This window comes from Kogia breviceps, chromosome 9, assembly GCF_026419965.1.
Source record: "Kogia breviceps isolate mKogBre1 chromosome 9, mKogBre1 haplotype 1, whole genome shotgun sequence".
NCBI classification, from domain to species: Eukaryota; Metazoa; Chordata; class Mammalia; order Artiodactyla; family Physeteridae; genus Kogia; species Kogia breviceps.
This window is the reverse complement of record NC_081318.1, coordinates 96,976,037-97,003,268: the sequence shown is the minus strand read 5'-3', so window position 1 is coordinate 97,003,268 and position 27,232 is coordinate 96,976,037. Positions and strand designations below refer to the sequence as shown.

General features: G+C 39.9%; 1 protein-coding gene across 1 annotated transcript; it reads left to right on the top strand.

The window, feature by feature from the left end:
- Positions 1-20,488: 20,488 nt before the first annotated feature.
- CCDC71L (coiled-coil domain containing 71 like) lies at positions 20,489-24,912 on the top strand. Its single transcript, XM_059074563.2, has one exon. It carries the CDS (start codon positions 20,784-20,786, stop codon positions 21,483-21,485), a length of 702 nt encoding a protein of 233 aa, XP_058930546.1. The 5' UTR covers positions 20,489-20,783; the 3' UTR covers positions 21,486-24,912.
- The last annotated feature ends 2,320 nt before the right edge of the window (positions 24,913-27,232 follow it).

Genomic DNA, 27,232 nt, shown 5'->3' with positions numbered 1-27,232 from the left:
CTGGCCACTCATGGAGGCCCTGGGCCTGGTGGAGGAGGTGATAGGTTTAGTGAATTGACTTATTTTCTTCTACCACAGGCAGGTGTCTTGACAACATAATCTTAAACTTTCGGTTTTCAGTTCCCCATATTCCCTTCAGATCTCGGCGCCTTGAACTCTTGATTCTGCCTTCAATACCCAATTGACCTGCTCTCCAAAAGCCATTCTTGATGTCCTAGTTGACAAACACAGCAAACTACTTTCTGCCCTTATGTTTCATGAGTTTTTAAAAACAGTTGGTATAGTGGACAACCTTCCCTTCCCTTAGACCTCTCTGTTGGTTTTCCTTCTGATGCCTCAGTCACTTCTTCTTAACCTCTTCTCTTTCCCATTTTTTCAATTTCTCTATCACTATTTTCTCCATAGCTTTTTACTATGCTAACGTTTCTACCATATTAAAGGAAAATTCTCTCCCCCAAACTTGTAATCCCTCTTAGAGATCACCTTATATTTTATCCACTTCATTATTTAACCCCATAAAAGAATATAAAACATTCCCTCACTTTTTTATTGCTCATTCACTTTACAGCTCCCCATAATAAAGCTTATAACCCATCAATCTGATGAAATGGCTCTGGCAAAGTCCTTAGTGACTTTCTAACTCTTTAAAATCCTCACCTTATTTAAATTCTCTTTCCAGAACTTGACCATATTGACGACTTCCTTCTAGAAGCTCTCTCTTCTTTGGCTTCCATGCCATTGCTCTTTGCTGGCTCTCTTCTTGGTTCTCTGGGCATTCTTTTTTCAGACTCCTTCTGTTCTACTGTCAAACCCTAAACACTGATGTTTCCCATCATCTTGGCCCTTTTCTCCTCTTACCTTATAAGCAATCCTAGAGTAAGTTCGCCCTTCCCCATGGCTTTAACCACCCTACACATGCTGACGACCAGTATGTAATCTACAGAGCTCAGACTCTTATACTTTTTTTCTCTGCTATTCAGTCTTGCTTTTGACTACTGCCAGCCGCTCTGAGAGACATATAGCAATGCCCGTCCTAGCACCCCTCTTTGTTTTGCAGATTTTTTTTCCTCAGGGGGCCCTTTTCCTACTCTCAAAGACCGTGGCACTGACTTTTTATTTCCTCTCAATCCCCAGGGCCCCTTTGTCCCTTTAGAAATATAGCTCTGTTATTCCTATGGATTAAGGTTGAAAACAAAATTCTCTCCACTCTTTTCTAAGGCAAGTAAATATCAAACCTAGGGATACACTACTTGGTTTCTGGGATAGGTTTTTGAGGCTAGGGAAGGAAAAATGTCTATCTAATTGGATGCTCTACCATCACTTCGAAGATCACATTTCCAAAATGAATTTTGCTACCCTCTCCCATCATATTGTAGGCTGTATCTGCTTCTTTTCCTTTATTTACCAGGCTGGTAAATATCATCACCATCTATTTCATTACCAGGCCAGAACCCCGTGTGCCATCTTGGGCTCTGCACTGCTCCTCACCTGCCTTGTCCAGTCAATCCTTCTACTTCTGCTGTCTAAATGTCTCTTAAGCCACTTCTTTGCATGGTCCTTGGTATCACTGTCTCTATCCAGGCTCTCTTTGTCTCCTTCCCTAGCTGTTTCCTCTAGTAGTGTGTCATCCCATCTGTCCTGCACACTGTTGTCAGAGGGATCATTTAACTACAGGTCTGGTTATATTTATCTGCTACTTAAAAATCTTTTGATGGTTTAATTTTCCAGTGATTTTTATGGGAAGTTCGACCTTCATGTGCTGTGCTAAGACTTTCATACTCCTAGTCTCCTCTCTTGTCTCATCTCTTACCATTCTCTGTACCTCTCATATCCATCATTGTCTCTAGTCTTTGAGTCTTCCTCTTTATGTTGGTTTCCCTGTCTCTAATGACCTTCCTCCTCCCACCCTTCCATACCTGTTGCCTCCACCAATATCTACTCATCAGGAAAATGCAAATTAAAATCAGAATAAGATACCATGATATATGACATATCTATTAGAATGGCTAAATGAAGGACACTTACAATAGTAAGTGTTGGTGAGGATGTGGAATCACTAAAATACACATACGTGGCTGGTAAGAGCAAAGTTCCCAACCACTTTGGGAAACTGGTATTTATGAAAGCTAAACATATTCAAAAGCATTCAAGAATCAGTTCCTGTTAGAAACAGTTGACTTTAACTCCATGATCCCATAGCAGTTTACGGCAGCATTTATCATACTTTATTGTACTTGTTCATTTATTTTATTAGTCTTTCCCACTGGACTGCCAGATATTTCAAGAACAAGATCTGTCTTTTCATGTCTGTGTTCTGAGAGACAGAGACAGGTCTGGCACATAATGGATACTCAGTAAATGCTTGCTGAATGGATTGCATATATACTTAAAAGAAATAGAATCTAATGCTTGCTTGGCAGTTCTAAGTAAAATTCCTTAGTTTATGAACTTGTATTATTTCTGATAGGAAGTGAAAACTGTAGCTCCTAACACCCCCCCCTTTGCATTAATTTTCAGAAAACTTTATAACTTTAAAAATCAGGCTTTTAAAATATCAGTGCCAACTCACCTTTCTATAAAAGGAGCAAATAAAATGAACTGAAATCAGCATGTCACACCACTCACCCGGCAAAAATCGTCAGAGGGAGAGTAAAGTGGCGTCGAGAGCCATGTAGAGAAAGGTCAGCCTGGATTCGTGACATTAATAGAAGCATCAATACGTAAAAAGTGTTCTAGACTCATATGTGATGACTTTCTCTGGTTTACAACAGACAGAAATGTAACACGAGGCACTGATAATCGAACACAGTAAAGATCATCTTGGGAAACAAAGGGAAAAGACTCTACCAGCTCCCTGAAATGAGTCATCAGGTACAACAGAGTGATGGTTGAGCTCCCAATTTTCTGGAAACTAAGGGGAAGAAAAGAAGCAATGAAGTTACATAGCTTTCAGTTTCTGTTGAAAGGACACGTAAATTCACACATAGAGAAAATCAACTGGCTCATAAATGACAGAGCCAGAGTTTGAACTTATCTGCTCCCGGAGCTGCTGTTCCGTCCAGCACTCCAGGCTGCCTTGTCCTCCACAGTGGGAATGTGTGTCTGCACTGGTCACAGTGCATCTAATCTGGGGAGCGAGGCTGCATCCCAGAATAGCGAGGTTGGTTATGTAAATTTCAGCCTTCATCAGTGACAAGGATGTATGATGAAAAGCGTAAAGGACTCTCATAAATGAAGACTAAATTATATCAAGTTTACTTAAACTACATCTATTTGTTTTGATAAACGAGTGGAATCATAAAATTCGTAATCTCTTGGTGTTCTGTGACATTTCTAAGAGTGAATGAAAGATCTGGGTGGGAGACCCTGACGCATGAGTGCACTGAAGAATTTTTCTCTCCCTAGGCACTGCACCTGTATCTGAAAACAGGAAAGGAAAGAGAAAGAAGGATTTGACAAGAGATGTGTCTCATCCCATTCTTCCTTATGGAAAAATCTTTTCTACTCCAGTCAGTTACCGGTTTTGCCCACATCTTTCCTCTGCTTCCAGGTTGCATTTAGTAACGTAATACAGACATCGAGTCAGGAAATTCCTTCTTCCTTTAATTTTTAAATTTACTTTCAGCCACACCATGCAGCGTATGGGATCTTGGTTCCCCACCCAAGGACTGAACCTGTGTCCCCTGCAGTGGAAGTGCGGAGTCCTAACCACTGGACCGCCAGGGAATTCCCTGAAAATCCTTCTTTCCAACCTGCTTCCTCATTTTCTTGCATTGCACCCTGCACATGACGGCAACTAATCTAAGTACAGTGAGGAAAGGAAGCCAGTAAAGCAACCACAAGTTCACTTCTGATACAAAAAGGACATACAGATTGACTGCAAGGCAGGCACTGCTAGACCAATGCATTAGATAACTTGTTTTCTACTTTGCTGTCTGCATTCTCTTTCAGATCCCAAGTTATGCTTGGGAACAGCATATCTGTGTGCTGTGTTGAGGGCACAAGGCCATGGGGAGGGAGCGGGGAGGAAAGGAGGAATGTACCCTCCAATGCAATCCTACCTTCTCACGGTTGAGAATCAAGCAGAATTTAACTGAATTAAAACCAGTTCTCTAATGAATTAGACAAAAATGCTGTATTGATAATTCAGTAGCAAACTGCATTTAAAAATACCACCTGTATGAAACATCATGCCAATTTAAGCAGCTACCCACCCTAAATTTATTGTACAGCATTGGAATTGAGGATTGAAAATTCATTTGTGAAAAATCATACGTAAAAATGGCATTAAATATAATCGTTTTAAAAACCGTGGCATCTATTAACCTCTTCACCAAAATAAAACTCCACCAAAATAAAAATTTAAAGGACCAAATCCCCAAAAGACAAGGAGAACTGAAGAGAAGGTGATTACAACAACATTTTGGGAGGGAAAAACAAATAGTGGGACCACAGAAAGCTAAAGACTAATTTTACAGTGAAGAGTGCTCAGGAGCAGGTAAATTTTTATTGCGGAACCTCCAAAACACCCAGAAATTGAATCTGAAAGTGAATTGGATTGAAACTCCAAATGAGAATGACTCAGGTCCTCTTCCCATACTCCATACCAGGCAACTACTCCTCTCTTAGCCTGGCGGAAGATGGAAGGTGACCCTTTGAATCAGAAGGACTCTGGCCTCAGGGACAGTAGACACACCTGTAGGCAGAGCACTGCCCTGAAAACAGGGTAAATCTATGTATTAAATGGATGCAATTCTTTTTTCCTGCAGACTACACGGCTCCAAACAATGTTGACGGAGAGGCTTGCACACCCTAGGCAGGAATTTGGAGAATTCCTCTTTGGGGGGACTGATCAACCCAAGAGAAAAACCAACAGATACTGATGGTTTGGGATTCCCAACAAATGGCTTCATCCCTGTCCAGTCAGTGAAGTCTGAAAGCCCTGTCCACTCACTATCCATTTTTCAGTGCTTCATCTTTAAATATGATCAAAGATCCAAGGGTCACCAGAAAACTGAGGAAAAAAACCCATTTAACTTGAAATAGTATGTACAGAACTGAAGGGGAAATTTTTTAAAGAAAGGAATTTAGAAGGTACACAGGCAAGGCAGGGAGCAGAAAACACTAGAAAATTATAATTAAAATTTGAAAGGTAAGAGAAAATAATACATACTTGAAAAGAAACATTCAGAAAATGACAACGACAATATCTTAAAAATGAAGTATATGATAGCAGAGGTGAAAAATATAACAGAAGAGTTAGAAGATGGGGAAATATTTCAGTATGTAGGAAAGTAATAGAGATAGAAAGAAAGGAGAGAATAGTATGAAAAATAGCCAAAGGAAAAAGTTCCAGAAATAGAGAGATAGGAACATATAACGGAGAAAATTAACTAAGAAGTAGCACAAAAATTTCTCAGAATGGAAAGGTTTGAGTTTCCATATTAAGTACCCAGCATGAATAATGGGAAAAAAAACCCACAGCAAAACAATAATCATTAATTTTCAGGCCTCTGAGAACAAAATAAAGATGCTAACACTTCCAGAAAGAAAGAACAGGTCAAACACAAAGGTTTAGGAATCAGAATGGCATTCAGTTTCTCAATAGTAACACTGGAAACGAGAAGAAAAATAGAACAATCTCCCTAAAATGCTGAGAGAAAGTGGTTACCAACCCAGGATTCCATTCCCAGTGAAACTTTTAATCAATTGTGAGACTTAGGTACAAAGCTCTCCAAATCTTTGACCCACATGCACATTTTTTTCAAGAAACTACTGGAGGAGGTATTCCACTAATAGAAGGAGTAAGCCAAGAAAGAAGATGATGACATACATAGGATTCAGATATCCAAAGAGATCCAACACAGGAGAAAGATCAAGGGAATTCCCACAATGGTGGTAAAGAGGGAACCCAGAATGACAGCAGAGAATCGGGTCAAGAGAAACACTAATTCAGTTTGGCACAAAAGGGCTGAGGAGATCAAGAAGGAAGTCTCTAAGAAGTCATGAAACTGACATTTTGCCAGATGTGTTTAACAGTTTTGAGAGAGTATTTATAGTTCTGTTGAAAGTCTGTGTATGAATAAGAGGTATACATGGAAACTAAAGAAATGAAAAAGAAGCTATTAATAACTCCAGGAATAATAAAAAATAAGCAAACAAAAATATGTCATCGTATTACCCTACATGTTCAGCTGGAAATTATAATCATATAGTCATTTGTAATGTAAATAGCAAAAATTGATTTAAATAATTTTAATACTAATGGGATTAGATGTTAGAGTAGGGTGTGTGTGTGTGTGTGTGTGTGTGTGTGTGTGTGTGTGTGTGTGTGATGTAAGAGAGCTAAGTACTCAACTTTCATTAAAAAAAACAATAGATAATATATATATATATTTTAACATCTTTATTGGAGTATAATTGCTTTACAATGGTGTGTTAGTTTCTGCTTTACAACAAAGTGAATCACTTATAATATACATATGTTCCCATATCTCTTCCCTCTTGTGTCTCCCTCCCACCCTCCCTATCCCACCCCTCTAGGTGGCCACAAAGCACAGAGCTGATCTCCCTGTGCTATGCAGCTGCTTCCCACTGGCTATCCACCTACGTTTGGTAGTGTATATATGTCCATGCCACTCTCTCACTTCGTCACATCTTACCCTTCCTCCTCCCCATATCCTCAAGGTCATGCTCTAGTAAGTCTGTGTTTTATTCTCGTCCTACCCCTAGGCTCTTCATGACATTTTTTTTTTTTTTTTTTTTTTTTAGATTCCATATATATGTGTTAGCATACGGTAATTGTTTATCTCCTTCTGACTTACTTCACTCTGTATGACAGACTCCAGGCCCTCCACCTCACTACAAATAACTCAATTTCGTTTCTTTTTATGGCTGAGTAATATTCCATTGTATATATGTGCCACGTCTTCTTTATCCATTCATCTGTTGATGAACACTTAGGTTGCTTCCATGTCCTGGCTATTGTAAATAGAGCTGCAATGAACATTGTGGTACATGACTCTTTTTGAATTATGGTTTTCTCAGGGTATATGCCCAGTAGTGTGGTTGCTGGGTCGTATGGTAGTTCTATTTGTAGTTTTTTAAGGAACCTCCATACTGTTCTCCATAGCGGCTGTATCAATTTACATTCCCACCAGCAGTGCAAGAGTGTTCCCTTTTCTCCACACCCTCTCCAGCATTTATTGTTTCTAGATTTTTTGATGATGGCCATTCTGACTGGTGTGAGGTGATATCTCATTGTAGTTGTTTTTTTTTTTTTTTTTTTGCGGTACGCGGGACTCTCACTGCTGTAGCCTCCCTTTGCGGAGCACAGGCTCCGGACGCGCAGGCCCAGTGGCCATGGCTCACAGGCCCAGCCGCTCCGCGGCATGTGGGATCCTCCCGGACCAGGGCACGAACCCATGTCTCCTGCATCGTCAGGCGGACTCTCAACCACTGCGCCACCAAGGAAGCCCTCTCATTGTAGTTTTGATTTGCATTTCTCTAATGATTAATGATGTTGAGCATCCAATAGATAATATTTAAGATTAAAAAGTCAAGAAACAGTATAAGCATACTATTTTGAAAAATGGAGCTAACTATGAATAACAACTCTAAACAGAATGAACGATCTCTTACCTCTAAATTAATGTAAGCATTTACTACTTCCCTTAGGGCATGGAAATTGGAAAGGGAAGAGGTAACATTTGGAATTTTGATCTTTTTTTAAAAAAATTGTAGAATTATTTGTTTTAAAACTGTATAGAAGTATAACTGATACAAGGTAATTTAAAAATCATGTAGAAATTAGAAAATTTGAGAACTGTGGAATCTCAGTATTGGAAAAGATTTTAGTAGATCATTTGTTAAGTGGCTTTCAAACTTTTTGGACCCCTACTCACTATTAGAATCTATTCATGTAACAACCTAGGACACACACACACACACACACACACACACACACACACACACATACACACACATCTTGCCTCTCCTCCCACACTAGTACATATTTCATGAAACAGTGCTTTGGCTTACTCTTTGTAATATGCTGACACCCCCCACCCCTGTCCTCTATTCTATTCTATGTTTTTTAAAAATGTGTTGGGTTGTGACATTAATTGATATTGTAATCTGCAATTTGAAAAACACCGATCTAGCCAGATCATTTGATGTCGTGGACCCTGCCCCTCTCACAAAACTTACTGATTCCCACTTAATACTGATCTTTTGGTCAGTTGTTCCAATCAGACTCTATGGATTGGGCTTGGGCAGGGTCCAATTGGACCATCTCACATTGGACAAGACAACTCTCCTTCAGGTCCTCTGGAGACAAGCCTGGAGGTTGGGGTATGTCTCAGTGAATGGAATAGCTTTCTGGGTCCTACAGTAATATAAACATTTTCATTAATGCTTTCGCACAAAGAAGGTGCTCAATAAACATTTGCTGAGTTAGCTTGACTTGTTCTGAAGACCTACTAAAACCTCATCATGAGCATGTGTTCATTCTCCTCCTTTCTTCTCCAGCTGTGTAGCTAGATGTGATAGTTTATGTTTGCGTTGCCTTTTGACTTGGCAGACTACTCCACTGCATCTTGAAGGGTTTGATGCTTAGAATGGAGCTGAAGCCCCATCACCAATGCCTTTCTTTTTAAGGGTATTCATACATCATTGCTCAGTCAAGTGCATTCAACTTCATTCACAGGGGATGGACTCTGGCAGACCAACCACGTGGGGCTTTATGTTCAGCACACCTAAAGGATGCACATTTCAAACATCTAATGAACCAGATCCTCACAAAAGAATGAAAAGCATTTGAAAACAGGAAACACAGAAGCATAGAAGAATTTGGTTTAATGAAAATATAGGCTTCTGGAAACTCTACTCTGCCTTTAATTCTCATACTTCAAATATTACAAGTGAAGGCTGAATGCCTAACGCTTTAAAAATTAGAGCCTGTCTTTGATTGGAGAGTGGGTATAGCTGCAAAGTAATCAAAGACCTACGGGAAGCCTGCCTGCTGTGCAGTGAACCTAGGATATCTTAGCTGACTTACGCTTCTGTCACCTGTGAATTTTCTTGGAAGTTTTGTAGAAGGAAACACTGATCACGAGTTTTTAAGTATTTATTTTAAATTAGGCAGACATTCATAAATATGTATTACATTATGAAGTTGTCAACCATTCTGTTTTTCCTTTTCTGTTCAAGGTTGTGGAAACTGTACATATTTTGTATGTCTCCAAATAAAGTACATATCAAAGGAAAACATTTCTTTACATATGAACAATTTAAAATCCCTTAGAAAAGCTTTGTACAATCCTGAATTTCCATGGAGCATAGCACAAAAACTGCTGGTCTAGAGGAAAGCATATGGGAGACATTTAAAAACAGAAGGGTAATAGCTATATGTCTGTGCCTAGATTATATAGAAAACTAAGTTACAACCAAAGAAGATTCCTAAAGAACGTATGGAGATCTGGGAAAAGGGAGGGAAGATTGCTAGTGGATTGCTGCCATAGAAAAGGTGCATAATAAAGCATAATTTAGTCTCAAATGAGGAGTTTCTCAAAGTGTTCTCTGTGGGCCACTTTCATCAGAGTCCCTTGAGGTGCTTCTTTTTATAAAAAAAAATTTTTAATTTATTTGTTTATTTTTGGTTGCGTAGTTGCGGCGAGCGGGGGCTACTCTTTGTTGCTGTGCGTGGGCTTCTCATTGTGGTGGCTTCTCTTGCTGTGGAGCACAGGCTCTAGTCACGTGGGCTTCAGTAGTTGTGGCATGTGAGCTCAGTAGTTGTGGCTCACGGGCTCTAGAGTGCAGGCTCAGTAGTTGTGGCACATGGGCTTAGTTGCTCTGCGGCATGTGGGATCTTCCCGGACCAGGGATCGAACCTGTGTCCCCTGTATTGGCAGGCAGATTCTTATACACTGCACTATGAGGGAAGCCCTTGAGGTGCTTCGTAAAATCAGAGGTGAACTGGATCCATCCTGTACTTACTAAGTTAGAATATCTGGGTAAAAGGTCCAGGGATGTATGTTGGACAAGTTCCTCAGGCAATTCTGATGAACACTAAGTGAAAGAACCACTCTGAAAATGGGTTATGCCCACAGACTGGTCGGTGTGACAAATGCAGCTAGAGTACTTCACGCCTGGTCACTGTTATATAGCAGGTTGATGATGTAGCAGAAAGGTCCTGGTGGCGCAGCAAGAAATAGTGTCAGCAATGGGAGATCCAGAGGACCTGGCCTGTGAGAAGCAGCTTTTTATTTACACAGGCCAGTTAAGGTAATTATGCTGGAGTGTCAGAGTGACATGATTGGAGGGTACTAAAGTCTTGATTAGGTTCAAGTGCTTCCTGCACCTGGTAGGACCTTACCTCGGAGAAGCAGGTTGTTACTGCCATCAACTGAAGTCTCCCACTGTAAGACTGAAAAAAGCGCACTGAAATACTGGTGTTCTTGGCTAAGAATCTACCTTTCATGCTTATTGCAGTGAACTGTAACTTCCCTAAGCTTCTTGGGCCAGGCTGGGCATTTTGTGAAGCCTAAGGCCTAGTCTTTGGTGGGATGGTGTCAGCCGCATAAACATCTTTAGAGGATGCCAAGTGAAAGGAGATGGTAGGGAAAACACGCGCACACACACAGACATACGCACATGTGCGTGCGTGCGCGAGCGAGCGCTGACTTGAAATTAAGGAAGAGACCAATTATTTAGATTGTTTTACGATCCGTGTTTTAAAATTTGAACATTTGAGTAGTAATAGTTAATTACCTCAAAAGTTGCCTGTTGTATGATTAATGAATGGATATATTCATCCTTTCAACAAATATTTACTGAACACCCAAATACCAAATACTATGTTAAGAGCTGGGGATTCAAAGGAAATTGGACTTGATTATGTCTTCAAGACTTTTAGGAAAGAGGAACATGGAAGCAAACTAAAAAATATTGTGTTAAGTGCTAAAATGCAGATATGGAATAAAAAATTACATAAGGAGTAATGCTAATAGTCTTAACAAAACAAGATAAGAAAGTTCCCTTTTTACTATAATTCTACCTATTTCTGATGGGTAGTAATGCTTAATTTTCTCTTTAGCATTTAAAATATATTAAAGAAAAGCCTCTACCGACCCGTATTCAGATTGTTCGCTGGACATCCTGACTTCAAGGGTGGATGAGAAATATCAACACACTGTTATCGACAGACTCTGCATTGAAGCTTCTGGTTTTCAAATCAAGGCCTGGGTTTTTTTTAGTGATTTACAAAGATCCTCAGGGAACTCAGGGAAATGCTATCCTGTGGTTTTAATCGTGTACTATGGTCATACTTTTTGTAACATTAATCATTTACTTAATATATTCCTCATTGGTATCCTATCAAAAGAATATTTTCTCCATTGAGTTTCTGCCCTACCTTTTAAATAGAATCGATGCCCCATTGGGGCTTTTTCCTCATAAATATAGTCCAAACATTCTGCAAATAAGCAAGTAAATGAAAACGGAAGACCAATTTCAAGAAGATGGGAGTTAAAAAAGTGAATTGCTAGACATCATCACGACAAAGCTGTGTCCATCACAGTGTGTTAAGGTCTTCTCTATTATTATTATTCCTAAATACATGCCCTGTTTCTCAAAGCACCAAAACGTAACTTCCATTCCCTGAAGTTACCCTAAGTAGTGAAGTGGGAACAAATAGTACCACCAGTATTAAGACCATAAACTTTGATCTGATAATCTTGAGATTTCATAGAGCCCAAGGGTTGCAGACCCATACGTTACTGAGGGCATACAGATTACAAAACCTTCTCAGCTCCAGCCCTTGTGACCTTGTTGAATGCGGACCCATTAGTGACAGAAGTAACATTTTTCAGGAACAGCAAGAGAACCGTAATTCTTTTAAACTTTCATGGTTTTTGAAATTCTGTGCAGGTTCAGTTGAAGCACTTTTGTAGATTTGCAACCCCTGACCAAGGCTACAGTCCTGTAACGAAATAGGAATTAGTCTTATACAAGATCTTGGGAGAGTCCATGTCCTGTCACTGAAAAATAATCCTATAGCTCAAAGTTAAGAAAGTTTCTGATCGTCTTTTTCTTGGTTCTCATGGTATATTACTTAAATTCATGTGGTAACGCATCTTACTCAGAGGCTGGCACTGTGTTAAATAAAAAATAACACCCTCTCCTCCTCCCCCATTTTATACTGAGAGACAAATTGATAGACTAAATAAATGTAATTTCGGGTAAATGAAAGAGTCATCATTACTACAAAGTAAAGCAAAATAATGATTATAAAATCCCAGTTAAAAAACTTATCAAAAAGGTGGTCATGCTATAGGTCAAGATATTATCTTGAAAGTTACATAAAGGCCCTGGCTTGATTCTGCTATAGCTCTCAGTTACACAAAATTTTCTCTGGTTCTACACAGAATGCCATTTCCTGCTCTGCTCCACGTTCTGTCTGAACATTAGCAGAAATCCAGGCATTCTGTTAGATTTACATGGCATTCCAATAGATAGAAGTGAAAATGTCCTAAATCTAAGTTAGACATCCTCTCTTCACTTGCATCCAAGCCACCATATCCGTGCGCTGTGACACATGGGTGCTATATCCATCCACACATTCAGGACCTTGGGATGCCCTTTGGAAACCTGAGGCACTGGAGAGTTTGTACAGCTCTTCCTCTTTTCTACCACTCTCTATAATCTCAAATCACAATAACACTAAATTGCTAACTAAGAGTCAGGAAAGCTAACAGAATTCTGATTCTTTTTTTCCCCATGAGGCTACTTTGATGCTTTCTTGGGAAATAGTAAGTGCCAGACTCTTTCACAATAAACATTCCCATTTAAAGATTACCTCACATATACTGGCACTGTAGAAGGTACTGGAGATGCAAAGATAAATAAGAAAATATCTGCCTTCCAGGATTTACAGGAAGTTATTTACAGGAACACACTAACCTTACAAGATATTTTTCTATTTTTGGAAGGCTTTAGTGGTTAGAAAGTTTGCTTTATTTACATAGTCATGGCAATGTAAATGCCAGATACAGATTTAGCAAAAATATGTGATATAAATATGTTAAGAGGTAGAGCAAAGGAGAATCCACATCTGGCATAGTAAGAAATACATGAATAATATTTAAAACTGAAGAATCAAGAAATAGCAGTATAAGCATGTTATTTCAAAACATGGACAGGAGAAATGCCAGAAGTGTTGAAAATGGTTGCTTCTGGGAAATGAAAATCAGAGTGAATTTTTTTTTTTTCCAAAATCTGCTTCTTAAAAATGAGCACTCACTCTTTAAATCCCTAACTGCCCCCCCCCCAAGATCCTGGTATTTGTGAGCAGAAGAAAATTAAGGTAACTGGACTTATTTTAGTGATTATTTCATGGTGTATGAAAATAACGAATGACTATGTAGTACACCTGAAACTAATATAATATTGTATGTCAAGTATAACAATAATTTTTTTAAAAAAGCATTGTAGGTCAGGAGTTAGTAAACTTTTTCTGTAAAGAGCCAAACAGTAAATATTTGATGCTTTGCAGGCCATACAGCCCCGTTGGCACTGCTCAGCCCTGCCATTATAGTGGGAAAGCAGACATAGACAATACAGACGAGTGTAGCTGTCTTCAGCAATATTTTATTTACAAAAACAGGCCATAGGCTGGATTCAATCCATGATCATAGTTTACTGACCCTACCATGGAGCTAGGGCCACTGCATAAAGTTGAACGATCTGTGCACAAAAATAAGTGACCTAGGGGATAAGTGGGGTCTGAAATGCAGCTGTACTCCCTTTGCCATATTCTGTACCAAAGTGTAACAATCTATTTGCCCAGAGACAGGAACACTTTTTTCTAATTCATTTGCCCAGTGGGAATGCTTTTTACTCATCATACAATAGCGCTCCATGGCTAGTTGGTTCCCTGTTTAGAACCTTAGAGAACATACAACTATTAAAATGTTTGCAAGTCCTTAATAATATCCTACCTGAGACTTCTATTCTCCAAGGAAAATAATCCAAGCCATCTGTCCATTCTTTCCATGACCCAGTGTTGAGTCACTTTCTCTTCCACATCGTTCTTCTGGGGAATAGGCTCCCATGTGCCAATGTCCCAAGACTATGCGTAATACTCCAGGAATGGTCTGAAGAGTGCAGAGCAATAGGGATTATGACTGATACAGTTGTAGGATCACATAAGGTCTTGGGCAAAATTCCTACCATGGACTCGTATTAAGCTTGCTGCCAACTGAACCCTCTTGGTATTTTAAGTATGTGTTCCTATTAAGTATAGTTCTTTTATGTTATATTTCTACGGTTGAGTTGACAGACGCCTGATTTAGACTTTATACTTGCTTCTTTGAAATTACATTTTAAAAGATTTGGTTCACTGTTTTAGATGGTTTAGAAGGAGGTATCAGCTCTCTCCTATCTCTCCATGGAATCTCTAAGTTTGATTAGCCCATCCACCACTCATCATCTTATCTAAAGCACAGATCAAAATGTTGAAAATGGTAAAAGACAGAGCATAGGAAGTTGCTTTTTCACATCCTAAACAGAAACTTGTAATTTAAAGCAAGGTATATGCCTACATAAGTTCAATTATAAGAAACTACCCTTTAAAGAAAATACCGCCTCTGTAGATCTTAATTCCAGATTTCAACGAATATATACAAGATATGTCATCAAAGAATTATTATAATAGCACACTAGACCAATATATTTTCTTTTAAGTGTTTACCACCAAGAGACCACAATAAATAATTGTGAGAGACCATGAAGGGATAATTCAAATAACAGTAAATATAAGTTAAGAAGTGTAAGAGAAAATGTTCACTCTCACTAGTAATAGAAGAAATGCAAGCTGAATAATAATTAATAACTAAAGACAGGCAAAAATGCTTAAAATATATAAAACAGTTCTGGAAAGGTTGGGGTGAAACACATACTCATATTGTGGAAGTATTGTAACTTGGTTGTGATCTTCTTAGAAATCAATATAACAATATGTATTAAGAAGTCTCAAATTTTTTCTTACTTCTTGACCAAGGAAATTTATCCTAGGGAAGTAATGAAAAGAAGAAAAAAATGCTGAAGGGGTGCATTTGAACATTGTTTACAATCCTGAAAAACTGAAAACAGTGTCCTTATGGCCTAAATATTCCACAAATATTATATTTGAACATCTTGGTAGAAGAAATATTATATTACGATGAAGAAGTAGAAGTATGGTGTATTCAGATTGTGTAAAAATACAAAGAAATATTTATATGTTAAGTGAAGAAAACTATGACATATAAAATTAGAACTATTGAAATATGAAAATAGATATTTGAATATGGATATTATGGAGTAGGTTTTTTATTTACATTAAAAAAATCAATGTTAATGTAATATCATTTTCACAATAAATGTATTTTATATTAAAGTTTACTACCATATAAAATATATCCTACTGTCTGATTAGTTTGAAAAATCATTGGTGGGGACAGTGCAATAAAAGCTGGAAAACCCGTTTGGGAGAGGATCCTTAATTCTCTTTATCTGTATAGAAGGGAAGAGTCACTGAGCTACAGTCTAGGTACTAAACAGAGAGTGGAGCAGCTTGATGAGATAGTGGAAATATCTTCCTGGCCACAATTTGGGGAAAACAGTTCCAGTAAATCTAGCTACAAATCTTCAAAACTAAGAGTTAAGTAACTTAAATGGAAATATTTTACAAATGACATAACCCTGTGGTCTTTTGGTCTTTTCTTGTCCAACATATTTTTGCAAATTAATCGTGTTTTGCTTGAGACAGTGATTATTTATTATGAGCTTCTGCTTGAATGTGGGGGAATTTCTCAGGAAATATTTTGAAATCTAAAATAGTTTTGGCAAAATCTCTAACACTGGTAGTCAATGGGGGCAGGTGCATAAGGGGGCATCCATTGGGGGTGGTGTGCAGTGCATGTCACAATCACCTGGGGTCTGTGTCAGTTACTGTGTGTTTGGCTTCAAGTAACAGTAGTTTAAGTCATAGTGACATTTACTGATTCCTTAACTAGATACCCAGAGGTGGGTAGTCTCAGGGTTGGTTTGATGGTTCAACAATGTCGTTGAAGATCTAGACTGTTTTATTCTCGTCCTCACCGCCCCATCCTCAACTTGAATTTCATCCTTGGGATTTTGCCGAGAACTGCTTCTTCACTGCCCAGCAGGGATGAGATTTGTGGTTCCATATTTGGCCTTCTCTGACATCACCCCAAAAAGAGTGGTGGGGTGCCTAGTTATAGCCTGATGAGGGTAAAAGCCATAGTGTTTTTTTTGAGGGAGGTGGTGTTTTGCTGCAGTAGATCGATAATTTTCTAAAAGTTTCTGTCTTGCTAGGCTACTCCTTTCTTGGTCCTAAAGCTAGAGAGAACAAGGTTTTGTTGGCACTTTTATGTCTTTTATGTCTGTTGGCATTTCTTGGTTGCTGTCTTCTCCAGCACTCAGTCTGAGATGTGTGCAGAAAAGAGAAAAAAAGAGAACGCAGGGAACTCACTGCTGTGTTGTTCTTTGGGTTCTGAGATCCTTAGCCTGTCTGCTTTCTCTTCTCCCTTTTTCAGTCTTGTTATGTTCATTTTATATATAATGTCCAGGGTTTTAAATTGGAAGTAGCAAGACGAATAGGAAAGGTACAGATATTTCATCTTCCTGGAAGTGGAAGTTCCGGCCTCTCAGTTTAAGTGTGTATTTTACATTAAGCAGTTTTAGAGCATATCAGAGCTTCGAGATAACTTTTATAGAAAGATCTGAATTACTTTATAATGATTCTAATGGAAAGGCTGAAATTGATGAATCATGTCCTATGTAATTTCACTTGAACTAAAAATTAATGCTATCTCCTTGGATTAAATACAAGAAAGTTAGAGACAACTCTGAATTAACAGTTGGAGACCTAGGTTCTGGTTCAGAGTATTCTACCATTCAGCTGTGTGAACTTGGGCATATCTCTTGGCATCTCATTATTCTCATCTGAATTAAGAATGTTGGACTCATTACATGATCTCTAAATTTCCTTCTCGCTCTAACATTTTGATTTTCCCCTCATCAATCTATTACTTTAAAAAAATCTATAGGGCTTCCCTGGTGGCGCAGTGGTTGAGAGTCCGCCTGCCGATGCAGGGGACACGGGTTCCTGCCCCAGTCCGGGAAGATCCCACATGCCGCGGAGCGGCTGGGCCCGTGAGCCATGGCCGCTGAGCCTGCGCATCCGGAGCCTGTGCTCCGCAATGGGAGAGGCCACGGCAGTGAGAGGCCCGCGTACTGAAAGAAAAAAAAAAAAAAACAACTATAGACTCCCGCTGTAATATAGGACTTGAAATACATAGGTTAAACCAAGTAAAATCCTCAATTAGATAAGACAAATAAAGATAACTATTATTTATTGGATGCCTGCTGTGATCTGGGCACTCTAGTAAAAGTTTTACTAATGTTCACTCATCCAATCCTCCAAACAACCTATTGTAGTAGAGATTATGCCCATTTTATAGATGAGGAGATAGGCTCAGAAAGATAAAAAATGTATCTAAGGGTATTTTGTTATAAAGATCTGTTTGATTCCAAGTCTGTTTGATTCCAGAGTGGATGCTCCCAGCCACTTCCAGATACTTTTCTATTTTTTGGCCACTTTGCAAGAAGCAAATTATTTCATAGAAATGGAATCTTAAAGCACAAGTTCTGGATAGCTAAGAGATATATGTTATTTTCAATTTCTCCAATCACTGCTTGGTTTCATTCTTAAACTACAGAAATTATAAATTCAGAAAATATACACATAGAGGTAGTTTTTTGTTCTGTTTATTCTTATTATCTCCTACTTATCAGATATGTAGGAAGCATCTTTCTCCTTGAAAGGTAAAGGAATAAACTCAGCATTTTAAACAGTGTTTCCTCAAGAACAAAATTTTAATTTGCCAACTTTCCATAAACCTTATAGTGTCTTAGGAGTGTCCCAGGAACTAGAAGAAATATATTATCTTTATGTGTAAATTTTACTCACTTATGGAGAATGGATAAGAAACATTTGTAGGGCTATTTAAGCTAATCAAAAGGTAGAGATCAAGAAGAAATGTAAAAATAAGAAACAGTGAAAACGGAAGAATAGAGAAATCAAACAATGCCAAATTTAAAATTATACAATAATTTAAATAGTTTGACATAGTAATTCCTAAAAATACTTCATATTGTTTGGTTTTAAGTAAATTAAATGAGTATGTATTATAAAACGAACCTTTGAACGCTCTGCAATTTGTTGAGACCTTATGTTTTCTTAGAATAAGAATGGTCTTATAAAAAGATTTATCCTTTTAACTGAAATCAATTGGCTAAGTTTGCGTAGATGCCTGGTATTTATGTGGCAAAAGACCCTAAACGTTTCCATAGTTAAGAACCCTAAGTACTTATCATATGATTAACATGGAAGGGAGGAAATAACAATATGAGAAACCAGGAGTACATAAATCCTTATTTTACCCTTTTCTTTCACTATGAAGTCCCCTTACTACTCTGCTGGCTTACTGTGAGACTTTCTATGTCTATCTTGCAGGGGCATTCCAAAGGAAGTTATACAAATTTCACATTTGTGTGTGTGTTCCCAGAATTACCCAGAGAGCTAATTGTGATATAAAGAGTTGTTGTAATGACACTTCTTTATAAGGACTTAGGAAGCTGGTAACTGGCTCCATAATCTTGTCCTGAGATCAGGGTGTGCTTTTCTAGGAAAATGATTTTCTCTTCAGAAAGTTACCATGATTTTGGTAGGTTGAGAACTGGTCTCCTGGTAGGATGTTTGGTTTTTACCATAAACCCAATGTGTGAAGAGGGTGCTCTAGTGTAGAGAAGCAACTTTCAAAATATTTTTGTTTTATTTATTGTTCATTTTATTTACTTTATTCCTTTGTTTTGAAACTAAACGAACAAAATCTGGTTCTAAGAAAATATCTGTAAGTCCAATATACGGCAGATAAAAACTGCTCAATTCTGGGAGGTGTCGAAGTGGAAATACTCTGTCCTTTAGTCACTCCACTCTTGCATAAAGCATTTTCTATTTAACCTCTTTGAGTCTGAGCAGTACAATTTGAAAAACCTGTAGTGAAATATAAAGATCACTAGATTAGAAATTCAAAGACCTAAACTATAGTCCTAGTCCTGCTATCAAGAAGCTGTATTACTGAACCTCTGTGGGTGCAAATTTCCTCATCTGTGAAATAAGGAGATTGAACTAGGTATCTTTCAGCTCAAATATTCGAGGCAACCATTAGCAGCTATGTGCAAATCACAAAACTCAGCTTTATTAGTTCTCTGCTGCAAATAAGGTGCTCACTGAAGGGTAAAATTTGCATGCCTACCTCAAAGTTCTAAATATTAGGCGATTTTTTTTAACCTTAAAACTTTAATGGAGTTAAGAGAAAACTGCAATGTAAAATATAAAATTGTCCTGTTCTTAGCGTTCACTGTATTTTTCTTTCTCACATCATTTTACATTATCAGTGGTATTTCATCTATTCATTCAACAAACATAGAGTGCCCACTATCTGACAGGCGCTGAACTAAGTACTGAGGATAGAAAAGATGACTGAAGACTGTCCATTACTCTATAAACCTTCATAATCCCCTCCTCTCAAATACAAAAGGTGATGGGTTCTTAACAATGTGTTCTCTTCAGCAGAACCTTTTTGATTGTGAAGCTGCATCCTTTCTCAATGACAGAGATGGTGCTGCAAAGGGACATAATAAAACTAAATGAAAAGTGAAATGCACTCATTTAAAAAACAATTATATATTCAAAAATACTATTTTCCATAAGGAGAATGGCTTTGTTGTAATTGATCTTTGATCAACTTGAGCATTTACTTCTACGGATATAAAAGGCTTTGCTTTCCCGATAAGCAGAGTATCTCTTGAAGGTGAAGATGGTTCCATTGTCTAGAAGGAGACAATGCCACTGATGCCGTCCATATTACCTGAATGATTCTGGATCACTAGCGTTGTTTGACATGGATTGGGGTCAGAAGCGGGAAGAGTTGGATGAAGATGCAAAAGAAGCCTCTGAAGGCTTAGAAGGGAATGGTGAAAGGCCCATTCCCCCCAGGACTTAGACCCGAATTCCCTTTCAGTGATACAAGCCACAGCCTTTGGGCACATCTCTTTGTTATTCAGACTGGTAGACCTCCAAGCTCACTCTTCAAATGCACACCCACTCACTCCGAGAGTGACTCTCCCCAAGGTGGAGCTGATGTCCACCCCTTACTCTAGACAAGGCACCCTCCCCATATACCCACCCAACTGTTGACTAGCGTTCAAGGGCCATCACCATCAACCACCACAGCACCATCTACCAGGAACTGGCCTCTCCCCCATCAGTCCCCGCCCCTCTTCTGAGAGCACCCAATGGGTGGAGTCAGGGCTACGGTGGGAGGGGCCTGAGGCGGGCACATTTAAAGAAAGGCAGAGGGCGAAAGGAGGCAAGAGAGGAGAAGAAAGAGAAGCCAGGGGGGGCGAGGCGCCGTCCAATGACAAAGCCCAGGGGTGGGCGCCGGCCGCCATCTTGTACCGGTCGGCAGGATCTTCACCCGCGTCCTCCGCCCTCGGAGGGGGAGGGGCGGCTGCGGCGGCGGAGGCGGCGAGAAAAGTAGCTAGAGACGCGCCGGACGGGAGGCGCCAGCAGCTGCTGCTGCCGCGGAGCCGAAGGCGGGCGGGGACGGCGGCGGCGGGACCCGGCGAGCGCGGGCGGCCCCGAGCGGCCTCCGATGCGGCGCAGTGTGAAAAGGCGGCGGCGCCGGCCCCCGGCCGCCCGGGCCGCGGCCGCCTGGGGCGTCGGCTTTAGGGCGGGAGGAGGGGCCGCGCTGGAGGCGCGGGAGGAGAAGGTGGTGTACTCGCGGTCGCAACTCTCGCTGGCCGACAGCACCAAGGCGCTGGGCGACGCCTTCAAGCTGTTCATGCCACGCAGCACGGAGTTTATGAGCTCGGATGCGGAGCTCTGGAGCTTCCTCTGCAGCCTCAAGCACCAGTTCTCCCCCCATATCCTGCGCAGCAAGGACGTCTACGGCTACTCTTCCTGCCGGGCCCTGGTCCCCGACCCCCCGGGACCCCTTGCCGCCCGCGGCCCGACGCGCAGGCCGACCTCGAGCGCGGCGGCCAGGAGGAGGCGCCGCGGAGCCAGGGCGCCCGCCGCGCGCCGGAGGAAGCCCCCGCCGCTGCCGCCGCCGGCCCCCGAGGAGAGCTGCCCCGCCAAGCCCGCGGCGCCCGGGCCCTGCTTCGGGGGCCGCACCCTGGAGGAGATCTGGAGGGCGGCTACCCCGACGCTGACCACCTTCCCCACCATCCGCGTCGGCGACGACGTGTGGGGCGAGCGCAGCCTGGCGGCGGCGCGGCTTAAAGCGCACCAAGTCCTGCGAGTGAATCTGGAACCCGTGGTGAGGCTCCGCCGCTTTCCGGTGCCCCGGGCGTGAGACGCGGCCCGCGTCGCCCTCCCAGCCGGCGATGGAGCTTCCGCCGGAGGGATGGACAAGTGTCAGTCGAGTGTTTACAGATCCGGCCTGGACCCCGTCCCCTCGTGCACTTTACGGGCGAAGAAATCACCGGCTGGTGTTCCCGGCCCCACGCCCCGGGCTTGCGGCGGCGCCGCCGTTTGGGACTCCGGGGCAGGTGCGCCCTCCGCCCCTTCCCGGCTCGGGGCTGCGGAGGAGGAGACCGCCGGACCCGTGGGGGAGGGTCCTTTGCTTCCGTACCCCGGACTGAGACGTCTCCAGGACTGGAGGGGCAGATCCGTTTTCTCCCTTTGGACTCTACCTCACTGGTCTGGAAGTCCTCCGAAGAAGTCGTTATTTTTTCCAAAGGAATTTGGTTTCGTGCTTGTGTAATAACGCCAGAATCTACTTGCTTTTCACCCCGCTCCTCAACCTCTGCCCCCGTTTTTCTTTTCGACTGCCACCCCTCTTTCTGGACGAAAGATCGAACCTGTTTTGTGCTGTTGCACCCGTTTGTGCTCAGGGTATTCTGAATCCCACTCGTTTCCTAATTTTAACCGGATTCCAAAGCTTTGACCAAGGATATTTTTCTAAGAGATTCAAGCTTATGACTGTTAATAGTGCAAGGATTTATATGCTGTGAATTCCATGGGCTCAGTGATTGCAAACAAAGAGATGCAAACTACAACTGTTTAAACATTTTTGAGGTGTTTCTAAAGATTTTATATTGAGATTTAATGTTTATATTTGCTGAGCTCCTAAAGAAAATGGTTGAAACTCATATAAAGTTCTGTTTAGGAAAAGCTGAGTTGTTAAATTCTTTTTGATTAAATAAAAATTAAAGTGCATTGAAACCACATGGCTTGTGATAAAGAAAAAAGTTATAAAGAACTGGTGTTGGTTAAAGAGATGGATGGAATCCTGTTGGAAATGATTTGGTCTCCTTGTACTGGTCTAACATACAAATCCAGGTATAGTTCAAGAATAACCTATTTTAAATTGGGAATCACATAGGAGAAGTAAATGTGTGTAAACCTTGTGATTAAAATGATAAACAGAATACCCATTAGAATTCTCAGAACTATTAGTGATTTCGAGGGGGTGGGGACATTTCTTGGTATCAAATAACTGGCTGAAGTTACTTTGGGCAAAATAGGTCTTTCTTTACTTTTTGTTGTTGGATAGCAAGAAATGTCCAAACTAATATCCGTCACTTTTATATACATCATGACAATTAGTTGTCTTTTTTGCTCCACGAGTTTCCTTTTTTATCTTAATTCCATTCATAATTATGTTTTCAGTAACCGGTCTTTGTTGACAGTTGAAGACCACAGGAATCGAACAGGCGAGTCACACAGTACTGACCCTTCTTTTACACTTTTATGATAGCATTTATATCGTTCGGCCCGGTGTGGAATTCTTGATTATCCAAGTGCCTTTGGTCATTGGTGGCAGCGAGACTTAATGGTTTTTAACCGGTGGTGCCACAGCCAGATTTTACTGCAATATCTAAAGGGTCAAATGGTGTTTTTGTACCACTGTTTTTCAAATTTAAGTATTCTGCTATGTATGGGACGATTCATACTGTCTGGAACTCGACATATGAAATCCTCAATATTAAGGTTTATCTGTGCTTGGCAGCTTCGTAGGAGAATAATAAGAGTTGAAGTTTTGACTCTTGTGTTCTTAGAATTCAAATGGAATAGCTTTCTGGATTGAGTTTTTCAAGTTTAATAGTCCGTAAGTAGGAGTTTCGTGACTTTAATTTCAGTGTTCTTGTTTTGTAGAAAAAAGAAAATTATATATATATATATATATATCTACGACTTGATGCCAGTTTCCCAGTATGCCTCATATTCTTTTATTCACTACTTAATAATAACGCGTTGTTACAAACACTGTCACATGAGTAAATAAAAGTGAGTCATTACATAGTTGATGGGAAGTGTTAAATTTTATTTGTGTGATAGGAAGCTTATATATATATTCTTTTGGTTATTAGCTTATTGCCAGTTGTATTTCAGATACATAGGGTTTCCCCTCCCACCCCCAAATTGTTAAAGTTTTTTAGCTAACTAGCCCCTGAGGAAAAAATATGTATTGGTACCACTCACTATTGTATATAGTTTTATAATAATTAAAAAATGAATTCAGTGGCCATATTAGAATGTAATTTTAACGTACAGCTTATCTAGATAGTTTCCCAGAGGATTTTGAAATTAGACCTAGCTGGGAGGATAACTGCTCAGCTCAAAACTGAAACAACCATTGACACCATGCATTTATTTTAACTGAGATTCTTAACATTTTTTCCTCATGCCTTGTTACTTTAGTGCACTTGAACTAGCATAAATGCTTCTTTGGATTATCTGGGCTGTCTGATTTCAGTTTGGATCTGATTGTCCATCTTGAATTCAATATGTTATTTATCTGGTCTATTTAAAAATCATGTCATTTCTAGTCTGTGAAATAAGATGTCAAAAAATCTTTATTTCTGCCAACTGTTCTTTAGCAAAGCCTACGTTACAGCCTCTAAAACGTGAAGAAACAACTAAGATAGTTGGTTAGTATATTAACAGGAAAGTGAAAGTATTTTATGGGTACATTGGGCAGAATGTGGAGAGGAGCTTGGCAAGGCGGCCTTTATGGTGAGGCATCCATTTCCTGTCCTCTGAGTCTGTAGCTTAGTTTGTATATAGTTTTTTAAAAGAAAACTCATGATTTTATTCATTCTCTTATAAGATTATCTTATATCTCATACGGCGCAAGTAGAGGGGGAAGCTAGGAGGAAGTTGCACCTTGCTATGCTTTTATTTCATTTTTAACTTTTGAGTGCCTAAATGTGGTGACTGGCATCTCCGCTAACCTTTGGGGATTCCTGATGTCATTTTTTATCCTCCTTCCTGTCAACCAGCAATTTATTTTTCCTTTCAGAAACCAGGAATGTCATGATCGTTGAGGGCAAGCTCCATTGTTGATAGTGCAAAGTGTTGCTGTTGTGGTGTGTATTTATTTTGTTGAAGTTCGAGTACCCCGTTGGACACGTGTAACTAAGCTGGTGGCTGACATTTATTGATTTGCTACGTGCAAATGGTAGTACTATTTTTCTGAAAACTCGTCAATAAAGAAACATTAAAAATATTCGAATACAAAAAAAATCAGCACTCTTTAAATTGGTGGTTTTTAGTGGACATATATACATAATATTTACTTTATTATAATACTTTATTGGTGTGTTTTGAAATATTTTCTGATAGACTGTTATGTCTTAAGTGCAGTAGAAGGCAATTGTTTGTAATGGAACCGAATTGTTTCCTTGGGCAGTTTGATGTGCATATGATTAAGATTTACAATCTGGTTGTACTTTGCTTTTTAACTTATTAACTGTAAATAAATTTTAGAGAATACACAGTGACTGGTTTTTCTAATGATGTTGAAAGTTTTTGAAATGGGATTTTATGTTTGCATGTGAGTTGGAAAACATCATAATTAACAGTGGGATCAATTTTGACTTTTTGTGTGTGTGAACTTGAGATCTGTGTTTTGTGCTGTCTTGGGACTCTATGTGACATCAACTCTTGAATGATCTAGTCAATCTCCAGAATAGTACTTCATGGCCAATCCCAAGTCATTGCCAAGTTTGCCAGCAAAAAGGACATTGAAAATGCATCAAGGGGTTCCCCGGTGGCGCAGTGGTTGCGAGTCCACCTGCCGATGCAGGGGACACGGGTTCCTGCCCCGGTCTGGGAAGATCCCACATGCTGCGGAGCGGCTGGGCCCGTGAGCCATGGCCGCTGAGCCTGCGCTTCCGGAGCCTGTGCTCCGCAACGGGAGAGGCCACAACAGTGAGAGGCCCGCGTACCGCAAAAAAAATAAAAATAAAAAAATAAAAATGCTTTGAGCTCTAGCCCCATGGCCTCCTGTGGTGGTGATGAAAAGTCTAACGCTCACATTCTTTCATGCTAGGAAAGAAAGTCCAAGTGCTTCATGTGAGTAGCAGCAGTAAGGTCTGTTTCACAGAATGAGTAAAGGCAGAATTTTCATTACGGTCTAGAAGGTAGGCGTGGAGTATTAGCAAGGGCAGGATTCATAGTACTGCTATGTGGCCTGAAGTTCCTGTCCATAATCAGAGGCAGCATAGTGTAATAACTGAGTCTCAGTGCCTGGAATGGAATGAAGGTTTCACCACTCGTAAGCATTAGAACTTGAGGTAAGTTATGAAAACTGTCTGTGCTTTAGCTTCCTCAAGTATCAAATGTGGTTAGTAAAAGACGTGATGGGGCTATTGAAAGGGCTAAAGGGGATGTAAATGGTACACACATAGGAAATACTTAATAAATGCTATTAATTGGAGGCATGTGTGCTGAGAATAGACATGCTGAGAGTGGGGTCCTCTAGGAATTTAGCATCCTGAGACTAGAGTGTGGTCTGGGAAAGCTAAAAGATGAATTACGAGATGGTAATTTGTGGGTGAATTAAATCGAAGACAGAGACATCTCGACATGTTTTTAGCCTGTTGACAAACCGGCAGGAGGTTGGAGTAAGTTTCTAAAAAGTTTTTACTGTTGGAGTTTTAGGCTTTCTTAAGATTTGGGGGTCTTCTTTTATCATCGTGGTATGTCTGAAAGATATTTAAAATGTGCTGTTACATGTTTTAAACTATCTGAGAATTTATAAAAGTAATAGACTACTATTGTTGATCCCATAACTTGCCAGATTTCCACACTAAGTTTTCCCTTGGTGTAAGTTCAGGAAGGGTTGCTTGAGAACCATATTAATTTGCATGTACAGACAAAATTAGAATTAATTTCTGTGAAGTTTGTACTTCCGGTGTTCAAGGAAACAAATGAGTATGATAGTTATGTTTGAATAGCAGAAAATTATTACTAAAATTATTACTAAAACTATAATTATTACTAAAATCCTCATCTTTGAAGCTGTGACACACTTATTTTCAGATTTTGGGTCTAAAGCCTGTACTTTAGTTCTAATTCCTGTCAGCACAAAGAATAACAGAGCATATTCTAACTTGGTGAGCAAGCTGAGGTTTCAGTATCTAAAGCTGACACAAAAGATTTCATTAGATGGAAGTTTTCCCGTAGTAAGAAGCTCAAAATGGAGCCTGATTGCCGATTTGATTTCACAAGAGCGATGACTTCTCACTGTCAGTGCTCACTTGTCTTGGTAAATGTCACCCTAAACCATGATCCGTAACATGATAAGCATATCCAGAAACCAACTGGAAGGTAACAATCATAACAACAGCAAACACTATGGCTAGCCCAGCAAGTTTGAATAAATATTCTGTTGGACTCAAAATTGGACTTCTTCTGCTTCTGAAAGTATTCATAGAAATGTTACACTGAGATTCTTCCAAGTACTGAAATTAACTGTAAAATGTATGTGTATATATAAAAATATATATATATATATCTTCTTGGATTTTTTTTTCAAGTACATATTCTGTGTTTAAATATTTATTGGCGAGAGTATAGAAAAAAAGTGTGGCTTAGGGTTCAAAACTCTCAGGTTAAAAATTATTGATGCATAATACACATACTAAAAAGTACATATATTAAAAGTATTATAAGCACAGCTTGATACAATTTCATAAATTCAATATACTCATGGAACTAGCACACAGATTGAGAAAACAGAATTTGGCCAGTACCCGCAGAGGACTCCCTTATGCTCCTTTCAATCACTCCCCATCTCTCCTCCAAGATAAT

Bases quoted from the DNA above. Each gene is read 5' to 3' on its own strand.
- CCDC71L (XM_059074563.2), top strand. From the start codon at position 20,784: ATGCGGCGCAGTGTGAAAAGGCGGCGGCGCCGGCCCCCGGCCGCCCGG.